Here is a 17721-nt window from a genome sequence, read left to right as displayed (position 1 = left end):
TTTATTATAATGAACAAGGGGTGCCTGGGTGGCTCTACTGATTAAGCGGCTGATTCTTGGTTTTGGCTCAGGCCATGATCTCAGGGTCTTGAGATCGAGTCCCACACCCAGCTATGCAATCAGCAGGGCATCTGCTTAAGATTCTTTCTCTCTCTCTCTCCCTCTGCCCCTCCCCCCTACAGTGCTCCCTCTCTCAAATAAATAAATAAATCTTTAAAAAATTAAAAATAAAATGAACAAAGATATGTTATGGAGTCAAACAAGAATTTTTAATGCCAAAATAAGACTTCAAAGAAATCTCTGTCAAAGAGCCATTTTCTAAAGGCCCTAGATGGGAGATTTTCCTTCTCTCTACAGGAGAACTTGAAAAGCAATGCATTAGGGGTGCCTGGGTGGCTCATTTGGTTAAGTGTCTGCCTTTGGCTCCGGTCATGATCTCAGGGTCCTGGGATCCAGCCCTGCAACAGATTCCCTGCTCAACAAGGAGCCTGCTTCTCCCTCTCCCTCTGTCCCACCTCCCCACTGCTCATGCTCATGTTCCCTCTCTCTTGCTCTCTTGTGTGCACTCCTTTAAATAAATAAATAAATAAATAAAGTCTTTAAAAAAATAAATAAAGTCTTTTTTTTTAAAAAGTCTTTAAAGTCTTTAAAAAGTCTTCAAAGTCTTTTTTTTTTTTTTTTTAACTGATCTGGAGTATAATTTTCCGTGTGTAGGCTTGCATTTGGTGGCCTCTGACCTAAATAATTCCCTCCAACTAACCACGGACAGTCCCCAAGACATAGTTGAAGGTCATTCTGTCATCACGTGCTGCCCTGCGTTCTCATGGAGGCAACATATCGATCATTCAGTGCAGCCACTCTTAGATGGATGGGGATACCATGGTGAGGTGCTAAGTGTAGGGTCTCCTGCAGAGGCCAAATTTGGAGTTTCAGTTAAAGGACTTTTCACATCCTGGGTCACCCCCAGGTCCCTGCCAGTACTGCCCTCAAGTTCACACATTCTACTTGTCCCATCAGCCCCCAGGATGATTCAGAGGAGGAAATACTTTGAGAGTTACAGAAGGGTCTTTGAAATTTAGGAGAGAGAGAGAGAGAAGGACATTTCATCATAAATGCTAGCCCAACATTGTGTCTATGTAATATAATATAGTCACGGCCATGACAATTATAAGACATGAAAAAAAAAAAGTAGCATGTTGTTTGCAGTAAATATCTGAAGCCTTTCCTTGTTAAGGAAGCTGCCTTTTGGATACAAGTTATAGAAAATCTAAGTCAGAGCAGCTTAAAACAATCTAGACAATATGTAGTTTACATTAATTACAGATCAATAAGGAAAAGGTGACAATCTGATTTTTTTTAAAGTGAAAAGACTTGAAAAAGTAAAAAATAAAAAACCGAAAGACTTTAACAGACTTCACAAAATATCCAAATGGCCAACTTGCCCTGAAAAAGAATCCTCAATGTCATGGCCAATAGGAACTTCCATATTAAAAACATGAGATTATAGTCAGGAGACAATACAAAGAGATACACAGCCGAATTGTCAACGTGGAAAATTCTGGCAATAGCTAGGGTCAGTGAGGACTGGACCTGAGGTCGCGTGAAGGAACTGGAACTCTCAAGCGCGACCAGGGGAGGATAAAATGATAACGACTTCTTCGAGAAACTCGTTGTATCTGCTACAACTTAGCACCTGGCCAGGTTTATAACGAACAGATACGGACGTATATGTCAGCGAGAAACGCGGACAACATAATATGTGATTCTATTTATGTAAAATAAAAACTAGAAAAAATGCATCTGTGCCGTTGAAAGTCAGGAATGCGGCTACCCTTGACAGGATAGAGTGATTTGGAGAGAGCAGAGGACACCCTTCCGGGGATGCTGATGGTGTTTGTTTATCAGATTTGGGTGCTGGTTACACGACGTGTTCAGTTTACAGATTTTCCCTTATAACTTGTTCACTTCTCATAATACATGTTGTATTTCACTTTAAAAATGAAAAAAAGTGGGGGGCACCTGGTTGGCTCAGTGGGTTAAAGCCTCTGCCTTCGGCTCAGATCATGATCCAAAGGTCCTGCGATCAAGCCCAGCATCGGGCTCTCTGCTCAGCAGCGAACCTGCTTCCTCCTCTCTCTCTGCCTACTTGTGACACCTCTCTCTCTCTCTCTCTCTCTCTCTGTCAAATAAATAAAAAAATATCTTAAAAAAAAAAAAAGAAAAGAAAAGAAAAAGAAAGTTGCAGAGGGATAGGTTTCAGGCATGGATGGATCCCAGAAGGGTGTGATGACCTCAGGACAATGGCTTGGTTCCTCTGTGATTGATTGTCTCAGCTCTGCATTCCTATGGAGGTGGAATTCACCCTCAGAATGCTTTCTCGCGTGGTTTCAAGATGAGCTCTTGCAGCTCCCGTATTTATTCTTTCACATCTGGGAGGAAAGAGTATATTCCTCTTAATTTAGCCTCAAATATCCGGAGCTTCTTTCTAATTGGTCTGAGATCAGGTATCCACCCTTCACCAATCTCTGAGCAGGGAGATGAAATACACTGATTGGCTTAGACCTGGGTTACCTAGGTGACCATTTCTGAACCAATCACTGTGATGGGGGGTGGGATTATGCAGATTAGTTCTGGCCATTCTTTGACCCACTCTGAAGCTGGGAGTTCTGAGGATGTCGATCCAAATTTAACTTGATGGCTTTTATTACTGGGGCAGGGAGGGGATAAAAGGACATTGTGAAGGTGATCACATGCGCAGATTATTTCTTTTTTCTTTTTAAAAAATATATTTGAAAAAAAAAACACAGACTTACAGGAAAGTTGCAAGTACAGTACAAAGAACTCTTTTCCCTCCTGAAACATTTTCCAAGAAAATTGTCAGCATGGTGCCCTGAATGCTGTTGGGTGTGTCCTACAAACAAGGACATTCCAAGGTAAAGAGACTCTTGTTCCCTTTGGTTCATAAGTTTTATGTCAGACAACGTAGAGCCCACATTCTTCCACAGACTCATGGATTTTTATTTTATCAAGAAGTTTATGATCTCAGTTTCAACCCTGAGGCTCAAACTGTCCCAGATTTGGCCAGTGGGAGCCCTTCAAGCTGGCTCTCTGTCCTTCCACCTGTTCTCATTATTCTTTGAGCATTTCCTTACTCTCTGTCCGCCCCCCTCACACCCCCGCCCAAAGATGCTCCAGGCTCTACTTGTATCTCCTCTGTCCCCTCTCCCCTGGAATCAGCCATTTTCTCAAAGGAGAAGGGAGGGTGCTTTTGAAGGCAGGTGGCTGACCCCTCACCTCTGAGTGACCCCCTGGACTCGGATTTCAATGCGGCTGGCCCCGGCCAATGGCAGAGGCGATGCTCCAGCGGTTGCCATGGAGACTTCTGGCCGCAGAACAGCGGAAGGAGGCGGTGACGTCACTGCTGGAGCAAGTGCAGCGGCCACATCCTTGTCTTCTCCGGGGCCACAGGGCACTGAGGGCAACCCCAGGGCCAGCCGCGAGTGACCAGCCACCCTGCTTTCTGAGCCCCCATCCATGACACCCCGGTAGCAGCAGCCCCAGGGAGACAGACCCGCCATCCCAGATTTGCTGAGGCTGCCAGGACGGGTGAGACCTCTGGAGACCATCACCAAGAAAGGGGAAGTGCATCTTTATACCCTCCTTGGTGCAGCCTTGCCCAGATTCGGGACCCAAGAGCCTGCTGGCAGACGCCACCTCTGTTTCACTGTGCGTAAGTCCCTGGGAATTCCCAAGAGCCTTCTCGGGGGAGGTTACAGAGAGCTGGACACCGCAGCCCTGTGGGCTGAGCCAGGGGCATCCTCTGCTAGAGGGATAAATCGGGCCCTTGAGGCCTCCCTCTTACTGAGCCTTTGGGAAGGGATCGTGGCATCCTGGATAATTTCGTGCATTCCCGAGGCAGCTCAAGTGTGCACAAGCAGGCATACTGCTGCCTCCGGGAGCTGGGCAAGATGCTCTTCGGGGTCAAGGACATCGCTCTGTTGGAGCACGGGTGCAAGGCGCTCGAGGTGGACAGTTACAAGTCCCTGATGATCCTGGGAATACCGGAAGACTGCAACCATGAGGAGTTTGAAGAGATCATACGGGTCCCTCTGAAGCCTCTGGGCAAGTTCGAAGTGGCCGGGAAGGCCTTTCTGGAAGAAGACAGATCCAAGGCAGCCATCATCAGGCTGGAGGAAGACATCAATTATGCCGTGATCCCCAGGGAGTTCAAGGGCAAGGGCGGCATGTGGAGAGTGGTCTACATGCCCCGGAAGCAGGACATTGAATTCCTGACCAAGTTGAACCTTTTCCTGCAAAGCGAGGGCAGGACGGTAGAGGACGTGGCCCGGGTCCTGAGGCAGGAGCTATGCCCAACAATGCCGGGCCCCCGAGAGCTTCCTGCCAGAAAGAGCCAGGCACCCGGGCCCGGGGAGAAGCTGGGGGCCGGGGCCCCGGCGGGCACTGACGGGGCGCCAGCTCTGGACTCCGTGGAGAAGCAGAGTAAGGCTGGAGATGACAAGAGAGGCAAGCGAAAACACAAGAAAACCCGTCGACGGCACCATGCATCTGACAAGAAGCTGTGAGGTGAGGCAGGGAGGGTGAGAGGGGCCCTCTGAGTGGGTGTGGGTGATGAGGGGAAGGGGCAGAGGTAGGCTTTGAATTGGTCTGGGGAAGTGGATTGAGTGTGGAGAATGTGGGGGAGGTGGGGAGTAGGACTCCAGTGTGTGGGCCACTGTGAATGAGCATGGGCATCATCTGCGTGATCGTGGGCAACATCTGACTAGTGTGAGTAAGGGGGGCATTTGGATCTGAGTTAACTTGTGGTGTACATCTGAGTGATGGGGGTAATGCCTGGTTGAGCATGGGCCATTCATTCATTCATTCATTCTATGGCTATCTATCACACACCTCCTGTCCCCCAGGTGCTTCTAGGAGCTGGGAGAAGGAAGCAAATCCAACACAGATCCCTGCCTTCATGGCACTCGTAGAGACTGGGGAACATGTGAGTTACTGGGGCACCTCTGAGTGGGCATAGGGACTGTTTGAGTAGATGTGGGTAATATCTGATTGGGCATGGATCACTAAGTCATTCAACAAACATTTTCTGAGTGCCCACAGTGTACCAGGCATGGTTTCAGGCACTGGGCAAACTGCAGGGGACAAACAGACCCAAATTTCGCCCTCGTGGCACTCGGATTAATATCTGAGCAGGTGCGAGGAACATCTGAGTTACCCGAGTACATAAGGGAGCACGGTCCCATTTGCATGTGTGGGCAGCATCTGAGTATGAACGTAATATATGAGTTAGAGCGAGTAGCATTGAGTTAGTTGTGGGCCACGTGTAGCTGTGGGGGCAACACCTGAGTGTGTGTGTGAGCATTATCTGAGTGGGTGAGGGTAACTTTTGAGTGACCACCAGCAAACAACGCTGAACAACCTGGAGACCCCAAGGGACCAGCTGGGAGGTCGCAGTCCCACAGTCCTAGCCGAGCTCCGCATCATCTGGACTGTTGCCATGGAGACCGCAGGTTGTCGTGTTGTGTGTCCCCCCTTCACCCCCTGCATGAGCAGGTGTTTGCAGGAAACAGAAGAGGAGAAACAGGGTCCGTGACTCCAAGGATTTGGAGAAGGTCTCTTGGCAGAGTTGAGGAAAAGCCAAGCCAGAGGACCAACGTCGGGGAGATCCCTGCTCTGGAGAAAAGCCACTATCTCCTCTCCGCAACCCCCTGAGTCCTGCTGTCAGGGACAGCCCCTCTGGTTGAGTATGTGTTGCCAGGAAGAGACACAGACTCTTCTAGCTTTGGACCCTGCTGGAGATCCTGCCATTGCAAAGTCTAGACCCGTTTTTTGTTTTTTGGGATTTTGTTTTTGTTTGTCTTTTAAAAGCATGGACCTTGAAGGTAACTCTCATCCAGAGTGGACCACCCTGTTTTGCAGAAACTATGCCTGACCAAGTGAGTTGCCTGCTGGCCACACCTGAGGAGCCCAGCGCTCTGTATTTGACTGTCAAAAGCTGTCGCTGTCCTGTACACACTTGGTCTCCTTTACAAGGGATGGTCACACATGGGACTCTTCTGCTCTGATTGGCCCCAGGGGTTAAGATATGGGTCTCCCCAAATTCCATTCCAGAAGCTCCAACTTAGGCACAGGGGCCACCCCACTCTAAAGAACAAAAGGCAAGACTTTCAGGAAATGGTCCAAAAGGAGGTAAATAATTAGGAGGTCACCCTCAAGAGTTACCCATTAACAACATTAATTTGGAGTCCCCCATGATGGTGAAGAACAACAAAAACAAACAAACAAAAAAAGAACTGGTAAAATCCAAACGTCCATAGGTAGATAGAGCTCTTATTCAGGGACATCCAGTCTGCGAATTTGCAAACTTCCACTAGTTCAGGGATTTGCAAAGGTTTGGGCTGAATTTCTTTGGTTTAAAAAAAAATGTAATTTACATGCATGCCACTCTGATTCTCACCTACCAAAGTGTGATAATGGAGACCCCCCCCCCAACATATTACTGTGGTGGGCATCAGTCACGTCTGTGAATTCCAGCATCCAATCCCTGTTCTTATTTCTGTGAGGCTACCCCCTGAGCTCCCACACCGAACAGAGCCTATGCACCCCCCCAACCTTGGCAGCCAAGGTGCAGGCAAGAAACCCACACTCAGGCAGTCATAAATTCCTTTTAGGTCATTGCATTCCCAGCAAGCATCAAGACAGAAGGAATTTTTAGAGTTCACAGGCAATGACACCCTAAAAATCTGGAAGACTCTGATTTCTGTAATCTCCCTCAGCTGGCTCTGAATCATCAGCCTCACCATCCTTTTCTTTTGTGCAATGGTCGGGATGAAGCTTTTCCTGCCATCCCTGCATATATATTTACTGTTCTTGCAAGTGCACCTGTGATCATAGTGCTCTATTGACCTTTCTCTCCCTTGTAAGTTTCCAGCCGAGCAACCTCACTCGCAGTGTATTATGTTACTGTGTTCGCTGTTTCCTCAGAGTCTGGGCTTGAATAAGACCTCAGGCACATTAGCTTGTTGCATGCCATTCTCCCATGAAGGCACAGTCATTGTATCATAACAAGGGACAGTGTGACATTCCTTATTGTCTATTGCAGCATAGAGACTGAATTTGTGCATATTGTGGGTTTGGGGTGTTTCCCGCACAACATCCATATGTGTGATACACAACATGAGTGTGATTCAGTGTTCATTGTTGCCCCTAAAACCCAATCTCCTACCCCTTCTTGAGGTTTTCTGGAAGTTTCCTGACATAGCAACATAGCAACAAGCAGTTGTGTCAATTGGCTACCATTTGAAGCCAGTTATCTGTATGAGTCAAGACCTGGCTGGCACACAGCAAATCCTAAGTGGAAATTCCCAGATAAATTGGATGTGCAGGCTAGGAGACGCCCACAGTTGGCCTGGTGAAGCCCCATTTCTCAAGACAGGGTTCCACTCAAACTCTTCACTGTTCTTTGTGGTTGACGCTCTATTTTACAAATAGGAACTTGCAAAATAAATGTATGTGAATGAAATCACAGTATGCTTTTTGATATGTTGGGGGAATCCACACTAGATCTAATCTGGAAAAATAATCTAGGAGTGCCTGGGTAGCTCAGGCTGTTAAACATCTGGTTCATGATTTCACCTCAAGTCATAATCTCAGGGTCACAGGATCAAGCCCCATACTGGACTCTGTGCTCAGTGGGGAGTCTGCTTGAGATTCTATCTCTCCTCCTCTGCCACTTCCCTCACTCGTGCATGCTCTCTTTCTCTCAAATTAATAAATCTTTTTTTAAAAAAGGGAAAAATAATTTATGTGGTAAAAAACAAAGAAAGAAACAAACAAACAAACATTGTAAAAACTGCTTCCATGGTTGCCTGAAGTTTTCTAGGGCTGTATTATTGTTTTAAGGGGTAGCATCAGATCTCATGGCCAATAAAATACAAAACACACTGGGATCTTCTATCCCAGTGGGTCCCAGTGACTGATGGAGATGGCGAAATTGTTTATCTGGAATAAAATAATAAGTAACAGCTCTTCTGTGCTCCAAGCACTGTGCACAATCTTTTGTACTCATTAATTTGTGGAATCTTCCCAACCGCCAAGGTTTGGCACTGTGCGTCCACAACACCTTATCCAAAACCTCCAGGTCAGATGCACTTCAGAATTCAGAGTTTGGGGGGCACTTGGCTGGCTCAGTTGGAAGAGCATGTGACTCTTGATCTTAGGGTTGTGTGTTCGAGCCCCACATTGGGTGTAGGGAATACTTAAACTTAAAAAAAAAAAAAAAAAAGAATTCAGGAAGTTTGGGATCTCAGGAAACTGGTACAGTAACTATATCTTATAACACGTAATTCACCCCATGGACAGGTTTGGGTAATTCCCATAATCAAGCCTATTAGTATTCTGTAGGGAAATATAGGATATTGACATGAAAGGAAATAAATTCAGACTATAAATAGCCTCATATTAGTCTAGATCTTGCCTCTAAATTTTTTTCCCTCACTTTTCTGGAGAGATGGGGTGATGCAAAGCTTTCTGAGTTCGTTGAATTTCATTAAAGATTAGCGATTATGAGACGTACTACCACGATGATCTTCATTTCACTCTATGGATAAGGAAAAGGAAGCTCAGAAAGGTTAAGTGGCCTGCCTAAAACCACACAGGAAAGCTCAAGAAGGACCGCAGTCCAGGGCTATCTGAGGACAGTCTGCGTTCCTCCAACAGTCCTCGGTGAGGACCAGGGATTCTGAAGGAGGGCTGGGAACCGCTGAGAGGCCAACCTATATGTGATTCCCATAGGGCTGACGCTGGTGTTTCTCCCTGGGTTCCCAGATTGCCTCTCTGTGCTTCTCTACCCTGCTCCGCACCCCGGGAGGCCACGTCGGTGCACTGCATTACCGAAGCGCCTTTGCCAGATGACTTCCGGTCTGGATCAGCCAATGGGAGGCAGCGGCAGAAATCAGAGGGCGGGAGGAGAGAGAGGTCCGGGGATTTCTTCTCTGCGCTTGGGCTGCTGGGCTCCCTCTGCTTTCTGGCGACTGCTGGATCCCTCTACAATGACAAATCGGTCTGTTTAGTCACTCCTCTACTGACTCCATCCCCCTTCAGAAGAAAGTTCAACATCTGTAGAGCCCATCAAACCCTGCCTGCCTCAGCACCCCATCTCACGACACTCTAGCCATCCCAAGACATGCTCCTCTCCACCCCAGAACTTTTGTCCCCTGTTGTTGCCTCTGCCTGGGATGCTCTTGCATGACTCCCCCTGATTCTTACCCCTTGGGTCTCTTTTTCTAGGAAGTCTTCCGTGCCACCACAGGATGAATTATCCCCTCCCCCTTTTATCTCCTTATAGCTCCCCTGTATTTTTCTGGCTTGGTATGTCTCTCAATGGTGATTAATTTATTTGTAGAGATCTTTGTTTAATGCCACTCCTCCTTGTAAGACTATGAGCTCCCAGGAAGCAGAGCTGGGTCTGTCTCATAGTATCCCTGCAGCCCAACACTGTGCCCGGCACACAGTAGGTACTCCAAAAATTCACATACATGTGTGATTATTTTAAGATAGGTTTTATTTTTATTTAGGGATGGTAAGGCCAAGAGATCAGGGGATGACTGTCATTGAAAAGAGAGTTTGTTATATTCACAGAGCCCAAGAAAATGGAACATGTTACACCATGGGGTGCCACAGGAGAAAACCATCTGCCATTGGTTAGGAGGGAGGAGAGAGGGAACCCTGGGCAAAAGCTTTTATTATGGTTTCTGCAGGAAATAATGAGTGAGGCAGGGTGAGCAGACTTATGATTGGCTAGTTTGAATAATTTCAGGGGTGCCTGGGTGGCTCAATTGGTTAAGCATCTGCCTTCAGCTCAGATCATGTTTCCGGGGTCCTGGGATGGGGGCCCACTTCTGGCTCCCCGCTCAGCAGGGAGCCTGTTTCTCCTTCTCCCTCTGCTGCTCTCCCTACTTGTACCCTCTATGTGTGTGTGTAAAATAAATGAATCATTTCAGCAGATGCTGGGGTTTAGGGGCTGTCCCTAGTTGTCTGGGACCTGGCCCTGGGATGCATAGGGCAGGTGGATGGTGCCAGAATGTGAGGGCTGGAGGTGTGGGCTCTGGACTGGTTGGTTTGCATTTGAAGAACATGTTCAAGGGCAGGCAGTGTTTACTTTCTCTTGGAATTGCCTGAACCTGGGAGGGGCAGTCCCTCAAAGGTCAGCCAGGCTACAGATACCCGTGCATCAGAATATGGAAAATAAAAGACTCGGTCATTACAGTAATAAACAGAATACAGATGAATATCTATGACATGAACACAGGAACTGAATCTGCAACTCCTCTAATTGACTTGCTCACTAGGCAACCCGCCAAATAAAGCAGCAGAGGCCTCTGTCTGGTGTATGGAGGTTTGGAGGTGAAGAATAGTGTTGGACGTGTGACCTGGGTTCGAATTCTGACTCCTCCACTTCCCCAAAGCACAATGAGCCTGGGAGAGCCATTGAGCCTGTGTCTCCTTGCTGATTTGTAAAACGGGAATAGCAGTAACCTATTTCACCAGCTGTGGGGAGGAGTATCCCCATTCTGACATATGAATGATGTGGCACAATGGCTAAGAGGAAGGCAGACATTAAGCGTTGGCCACTGGGGTCCTGGGTCCAGCTGACTGTGTTTTTCATGGACAAAGAGCATGTTAGCCTGGTTTTAGATCTCACATTCCTGAACTAAATGTGGGCCCAGCTTCCTCAGAAGACAGTATGTCCTCTGTGTTCTGACAAAAGGCTGTCTTGGAACCTGGGCAAAGGGTGAGTACCCCCCTTGGGAGACAGCATCCAAGCTGCGCCTGAGTATCAACAGGGTACACGATGGAGAGAGCGCCCAAGGACTCAGAGCTTTGCCGACAGACCTGGGTTCAAGTCTTAACTCTGCTACCAGCTGGTGGTGTGCTCTCAGGAAGGTGACTCCACCTTTCTGGCCTGTTTCCCCATCTGTAAAGCTGGACTAACACATCCCATGCCACAGTTTCTTTGCAGCAAAGTCAGGGTATACCCTGCATTATAAATATGAGCTCTGGAGGGGCACCCGGGTGGCTCAGTTTGTTAAGCGCATGACTTCAGCTCAGGTCATGATCTCAGGGTCCTTTGATCAAGACCCCCCACACCCTGCATTGGCACTGGGCTTCCGGCTCAGCAGGAAGTTGGCTTCTTCCTCTTCCTCTGCCCCTCCTCCCCACTTGTGCGCATGCAGGCGCTCTCTTTTTCTCTCTCAAATAAATAAAATCTTTATTTATTTGACAGAGAGAGACACAGCAAGAGAGGAGCACAAGCAGGGGGAGGTGGGAAAGGGAGAAGAAGTCTTCCTGCAGAGCAGGGAGCCTGATGCGGGCCCCATCCCAGGACCACAGGATCATGACTTGAGCCCAAGGTAAATGCCTAATGCCTAAGTCATCCAGGTGCCCCTCAAATAATAAAATCTTTATCTTTTTTTTAAAGATTTTATTTATTTGACAGAGATTACAAGTAGAGAGAGTAGAGAGAGAGAGAGGAGGAAGCAGGCTCCCTGCCTAGCAGAGAGCCCGATGTGGGACTAGATCCCAGGACCCTGAGATCATGACCTGGAGCTGAAGGCAGAGGCTTAACCCACTGAGCTACCCAGGCAGCCCCTAAATAAAATCTTTTAAAAATATAAACATATTATCTAGGGTATTATTCATAAGCACCCCATCGTGGAACAACCCAGATCTCTACCAACAGGTGAAGAGAGAAACTATGGTAGATTCACACCCACAGACTGTCACAAAGCAACAAAAAGAATGAACTACAGATGCGCACAGCCACATAGGCAAGTCTCGAAATCCTTACCTCAAGGGCAAGAAGCCAAACAGGACACATACTCAGTGATTCTTTTTCTAGAAAACTCCAAAGCAGCATCCTCTAAGGGACAGAAAGCAGATCCATAGCTGGGGGTAGGTAAGCAGAGGGGATGGCCACAAAGGGCACAAGGGAACTTTGGGGGGTGATAGAAGCCTTCTCTGTCTTGATTGTGGTGATGATGATGTTAAAACTTATAAGACGAGGAGTGCCTGGGTGGCTCAGCCACTTGAAGCATCCGACCCTTGGTTTTGGCTCATGTCATGACCTCAGGGTGATGAGATCGAGCCCTGTGTCAGACTTGCACTGGGCCTAGAAGCTGCTTAAGATTCTCTCTCTCCTTCTGTTCCTCCCCACTGTGCATGCTCTCTCTCTCTCTCTCAAATCAATCAATCGATCAATCAAACTTACCACATGGGACATTAAGAAGAGTACATTGTATAAGACGTAAATTATACTTCCAATAGAAATGATTTTTTTTAAGATTTTTTATTTATTCATTTGAGAGAGAGACAGTGAGAGAGAGCATGAGCGAGGAGAAGGTCAGAGGGAGAAGCAGACTCCCCGTGGAGCTGAGAGCCCGATGCGGGACTCGATCCCGGGACTCTGGGATCATGACCTGAGCCGAAGGCAGTCGCTTAACCAACTGAGCCACCCAGGCGTCCCAGAAATGATTTTTTTTTTAATGAAAACAAGAGTGGGGTGGTTGGGAGGTGGGCTGCCTGGGGGAATTACTTCATTTCCATGCCTCAATCCCCTCATCTGTGAAATGGGTTGATATTAGCAGGGATTGCTGAGGACAGTCACAAATACATAAAAAGAGGCATCTTTATGGGAAAATTAGGTATATAATGCCAAAGGTTTCATAGACTCCTGAAAACAGAGACATCTAACCTCTGGATCACCCTGGGGTGAGTCTGGGCAGTGGAGAGAAGTTCTGCAGGCAGGGGCTGTGGACCCTTGAAAACCCTTCTAAGGTTCTCATCACCCATACCTGAGCCTGGGGGATCAGGAGACAGCACAGTAATTTGTTTTGCAGATAATGATTCTTGCGAGACAAGGTGACCGGCTAAAACTTAGATTTTTTTTTTTTTTTTAGATTTTATTTATTTATTTGACAGAGAGAAATCACAAATAGGCAGAGAGGCAGGCAGAGAGAGAGAGAGGAGGAAGCAGGCTCCCTGCTGAGCAGAGAGCCCGATGCGGGACTCGATCCCAGGACCCTGAGATCATGACCTGAGCTGAAGGCAGCGGCGTAACCCACTGAGCCACCCAGGCGCCCCAAAACTTAGATGTTTTAATTTGGAACTTTCCTCACTGGAGTCCAGGGGGATTAGCAGCCACACTTGGCAGGGGGCTGGGGGTGTCTAGATTTGTTCCCTGTGCCTGCTGTCGCAACTCACTAGAAACTAGGCAACTCAGAACAACAGCACTTTATTCCCTCGAGGCTAGAAGTCAGAAATCAAGGGGCTGGCAAGGCTGAGCTCCCTCTGAAGGCTCTAGGGGAGGCCCCTTGCCTCTTCCAGCCTCTGATGGCTCCTGGTGCCCTCTGACTCATGGCCACATCACCCCAGTCTCTGCCTCAGTGGGCACACTGCCTCCTCTGACTCTTCATGGCTTCTCCTCTGTGTCTGTGTATATCTCTCTCTGCTTCTCTCTTCTGAGGACATTCCTGCTGTCCTGCCAAGATAATCTAGGGCATCCTCATCCCCAAACCCTTCATTATACCTGTAAAGATCCTTTCCCAAATAAAGTAATACTTTCAAATTCCAGAGATTCGAACCTGAAATCTGGGGGGAACCATTATCCAAACTCTTACAAGATCTCTGAGAATCTGAGATTCCCACCCCTCCCCCGCTTTAAGGGTCCCTCTATGCTGCTAAAAAGTAGAGAACCCCTAATTCCCAGTCTGGCTGGTTTGCAGGCGCTGTGTGGGATTTCCAGCTGGCCACATTCCTCCCTTACCTCTGCCCAGCCCTACCAACCGTCACCTCCGTCAGAGTCACTCGAGGAGATTATTTTTGTAATGCTGTACCCCCGCCCCCGCCCCACCACGTCCTAAGATGTTCTGATCCGGTAGGTTGGACTCGGGAAATTGTGATTTCTAGAACTCTCGCCGTGATTCTTATATACAACCAGATTTGCGCCTCACTGCTTTAGAGAAATGTGACACATGAATGAATGAATGAATGAACAAACAATTTTTCAAATATACAATTATTCTGTTGACTTTCCTTCCAGACTCACCAAAAAGCCCCAGATTTTGCGTTGAAGAGGTGGGAGGCAGGGGTGTCCTGACTATGTGGCCAGTTCTGGAGGCCGGCGTCTGCCTTAAGGTCTGGTCAGGAACCCGAAATCCTGGGATCGAGCCCTGCATCAGGCTCCCTGCTCAGCAGGATCCTGCTTCTCCCTCTCCCTCTGCCTGCCGCTCTGCCTACTTGTGCTCTCTCTCTGTGTCAAATAAATAAATAAAATCTTAAACAAACAAACAAACAAGCAAACAAACCAAAGGTCACCTGGGAGAGAAGTGTTCAGAGAAAGCTCACCAACTTGCTCCCCATCTCCAGGCCACTATAGGCAATTGGGAAGATAAAGGAGGCCTGAGTGATTCAAAGCTCTTACTAGCTGTGTGGCTTTTTTTGGCCTCATTTTTTCTCATCTGGAAAATGGGAATACTTGCTTAAGAAGGGTCGTGAGGAGTGGGGCACTTGGGTGGCTCAGTCAGTTAAGCATCAGACTCTTGCTTTCTGCTCAGGTCATGATCTCAGGGTCATAATCTCAAGGTCATGAAATTGAGCACCCCAAGCTCAGCCAAGAGTCTGCTGGAGATTATCCATCCCTCTGCCCTTCCCTGCATGCTCTCTCTCTCTCTCCAACTCTCAAATAAATAAATAAATCTTAAAAAAAAAGAGAGAGAGAGAGAGAGAGAGGTTGTAAGGAGTAAAAGAAAAATTGCACAGGGACAGGGAGAAGGTAGGAGCTTGATCAAAGTGAATTTCTTTTTACTTTTTAATTTTTTATTAACATATAATGTATTATTTATTAACAAAGTGAATTATTATCAGGATTATCATGCTCTCTGCTTTTGGGCATACCCAAAGAAGGGTGGAAATTGTCACGATAAAAGGAAACTGACACTGATTTGCCTGCACAGATGCGGAAAGGACTTCAAGACTAGCCATTCAGTGTAAAAAGCGAAATTTACAGTAATAGATCTAGTGCAATCCTGGTTCATTCACTCAACAACTATTTTGGGCACCTACCCGCACCGTTCTAGGTTCTGAGAATTGGACAGTGACCAAACCAGACAGATGTCCCTCCCCTCATGGGGCCAGTATTTGAATAGTGAGACAACAAACAAACAAAAAGTAAATAAATAAATAAGAAAATACTAAGAAGTTGTAAGCACCATGATAAAAATGTGAAAAATCCCCTGGGGTAAATTCTAAAATTATACATGTAAGCTTTTTTTTTTTTTTTTTCCCTGCAAAAACACAGAATGTATTTCCCTGTGGTTACTTCGCGGGAAAAGGCTGGAGGCTGGGAGAGAGACTTGTTTTTCACTTTATACCTTTCTGGAACTTCATTTTCTTAACTGGTGTGAGTCACTTTTAGTATTTTTTACTTATTTTTTATTTTATTTATTTATTTGACAGAGAGAGCTCAAGGGGGAGCGGCAGGCAGGCAGAGGGAGAGGGAGAAGCAGGCTCCCCGCTGAGCCAGGAGCCCAAGGTGGGGCTGGAGGCCAAGACTCTGGAATCTGGACCCAGGCCACCCAGACGCCCCTTTAGTATTATTTTTTAAAGTGACAAGCAAGTGTAGCTGGGTAGAGCGATCCGGGCCACGTTTTGCTTTCTTCCCCCACTCTTTTTGGATTTTTCATCTCTTTTAAACACGTATAAAAATGGGAACCGTGATTATCATTTGTTCTGGGGCGGCTGGAGAAGGCTTTCTGCTGCCAGGGATCTGAGTAATCTAAAACACTCAGAGCAGAACTGCTCAGGGGTTGGCAATTTTTGTAAGAATGTTGAACGTTTGAGGTTTTCATTTCGAGGATAATCCTCCCCACCCCGCCGCACTCCCAGACACACACACACACACACACACACACACACACACACACACCCCTTTCCCCGTTGCAGAACGCATGTACCTCATCTGCGAGGTCATTCCACTTGGAAGTCTCGAGTTTTTGGACTTGGATCCATAAACCAACTATTCCTCAAACGGGTAGCTTTTCCGGGAAGCTGAGTAGGGGATCAGGCCTAAAGTAGGGAAAAGGAGCCCAGAAGAGGTGCGGCCGGCTCCCCACGCCGGACACTCCCCTCCCAGAGCGGACCCGCGCTAAAGCTTGCCTCTGCGTTGCCGTGGAGACCGCTGGGCGGCTGGAAACTCCGCACAAGGGAGGGGCCGGGCGGTTGGAGGCCAGGCGGGGGCTGAGCGCGCCGGCTGGGATGGAGCCTTGGAGAAGAAGGAGAAAATCCAGCAAAGCCTACCGACCGGGCTCTGCAAAGGCAAAAACAACCCAAACAAGCCAATAATTGTGCAAAGGCCTCGCTGAGATCTTCACCAACCTTTCCTTCCCTCTCTCCCGCTCCCTCCCTCTTTCTCTCCACATCTGCCTGGTTCTTTCAAGAGCTACATAAAATCCCAGGTCGTGAGTTAAATAAAATGATGTTTCTTTTTTATACCTTGTAGTAAAGTCATTGTTATTTTACAGGGTTTTTTTTTTGCTGTTAAAATTTTTCTCTTTTAACGGTTGTATGTTTCATTATAATTGGTTTCCTTTGCAATCCGACGGATGTGGTTCTATGCATTGAAAAACTTTATCTTGAATAGGGCCCCATAACACGTAGAAAGGGTTAAGGATTCCTGAGATAGAGGACTCAGGAGAGGGTAGAGGCCACTCCTATTGTTGGGGTGCAGGGAACGGGGTGGGGTGTAGAATGACCACCCCAAAAAAACATTTGGGCAGAGGGAAATTGCCAAGAGAAGGCGGGGCCATAACAACCTGGAGGTTGGGAACAGCAAGTGCAAAGGCCCTGAGGTGGAAATGGGTGGGACCTCTAATAAACAGTGAAGAGGTGGGGGTGGCTGGAGCACAGTCAGTGAGAAGGAGAGAAAGAGAGAGGGAAATGGAGGAGGTATGCTAGGGCTTTGTGGCCCACGGTGAGGACTTTGATTTTACTCTGAGTAGGATGGAGGATTTTTAAAAGAGTAGACAGAGACAGATCTGAGTTAAGTTTTTAAGATTCCCTCCAGCTGCTGGGTTGGGGTCAACAGCAGGCAGTGAGGGGGAAACAGGAGCTTTTCCATGGGTCCGCCTTACCACATAGCTCTGAGAATTCCCAACAACAGCCCCCCCCCCCCCCCCCCCCGCACACAGCAGTGTGCCGGGTTCCAAGGAAACTCCCTGCAGTTTCGCCGTTATTAGTACTAATGATGAGCCAGCTGCCTTGGAGTTACCCAGGCACATCCTGGGCCCCCCATCCCAGGGATCCTGACCCCTCTCTGTCCATGGCTAATTCTGAGGACCTCTGCTTGAATTTCACTTATTTTTTTAAAGATTTTATTTATTTATTTGACACAGAGAGAGATCACAAGTAGGCAGAGAGGCAGGCAGAGAGAAAGGGAAGCAGGCTCCCTGCCGAGCAGAGAGCCCCATGCGGGGCTCTATCCCAGGACCCTGAGATCATGACCTGAGCTGAAGGCAGAGGTTTAACCCACTGAGCCACCCTGGCATCCCTGAATTTCACTTATTTAATTAACATTTTTGACTGCTAAAAATCCAAGCAATCCAAGAAGATAGAGAGGGGAAAAGTACTGTCCCCAGTGTCCCTCACCAG

General features: G+C 47.6%; 1 protein-coding gene and 1 long non-coding RNA gene across 6 annotated transcripts; one reads left to right on the top strand and one right to left on the bottom strand.

Moving 5' to 3' along the window:
• Nucleotides 1-2994: 2994 nt before the first annotated feature.
• On the bottom strand, nucleotides 2995-16559 carry LOC309853004. Of its 3 annotated transcripts, XR_014305485.1 has the most exons (5): nucleotides 16021-16559; nucleotides 14123-14320; nucleotides 11867-11938; nucleotides 8911-9063; nucleotides 4062-4151 (listed from the first exon to the last, which is right to left on the bottom strand). It is a non-coding gene; the product is annotated as an uncharacterized lncRNA (long non-coding RNA). The 3 variants fall into 3 exon arrangements; XR_014305483.1 differs by lacking the exon at nucleotides 14123-14320 and having other exon boundaries at nucleotides 2995-4151; nucleotides 16029-16559; XR_014305484.1 differs by lacking the exons at nucleotides 11867-11938; nucleotides 14123-14320 and having other exon boundaries at nucleotides 2995-4151; nucleotides 16029-16559.
• Nucleotides 3969-8862, top strand: PNMA8C (PNMA family member 8C; the record flags this gene model as incomplete). 3 transcript variants are annotated; one of them, XM_082710602.1, is made up of 2 exons in its annotated part: nucleotides 3969-4584; nucleotides 8845-8862. In XM_082710602.1, the coding sequence occupies one exon, from the start codon at nucleotides 3969-3971 to the stop codon at nucleotides 4581-4583; it is 615 nt and encodes a 204-aa protein (XP_082566728.1). In that variant the 3' UTR covers nucleotide 4584; nucleotides 8845-8862. The 3 variants fall into 3 exon arrangements, with proteins under 3 accessions (XP_082566728.1, XP_082566727.1, XP_082566726.1); XM_082710601.1 differs by lacking the exon at nucleotides 8845-8862 and adding an exon at nucleotides 5938-7540; XM_082710600.1 differs by lacking the exon at nucleotides 8845-8862 and adding an exon at nucleotides 5572-7540.
• Nucleotides 16560-17721: the final 1162 nt, after the last annotated feature.

Source organism: Mustela nivalis, assembly GCF_964662115.1.
Source record: "Mustela nivalis genome assembly, chromosome: 18".
Taxonomy (NCBI): Eukaryota; Metazoa; Chordata; class Mammalia; order Carnivora; family Mustelidae; genus Mustela; species Mustela nivalis.
Note: the sequence above shows the minus strand (reverse complement) of the source record. Positions and strands in the feature narration are given on the sequence as shown.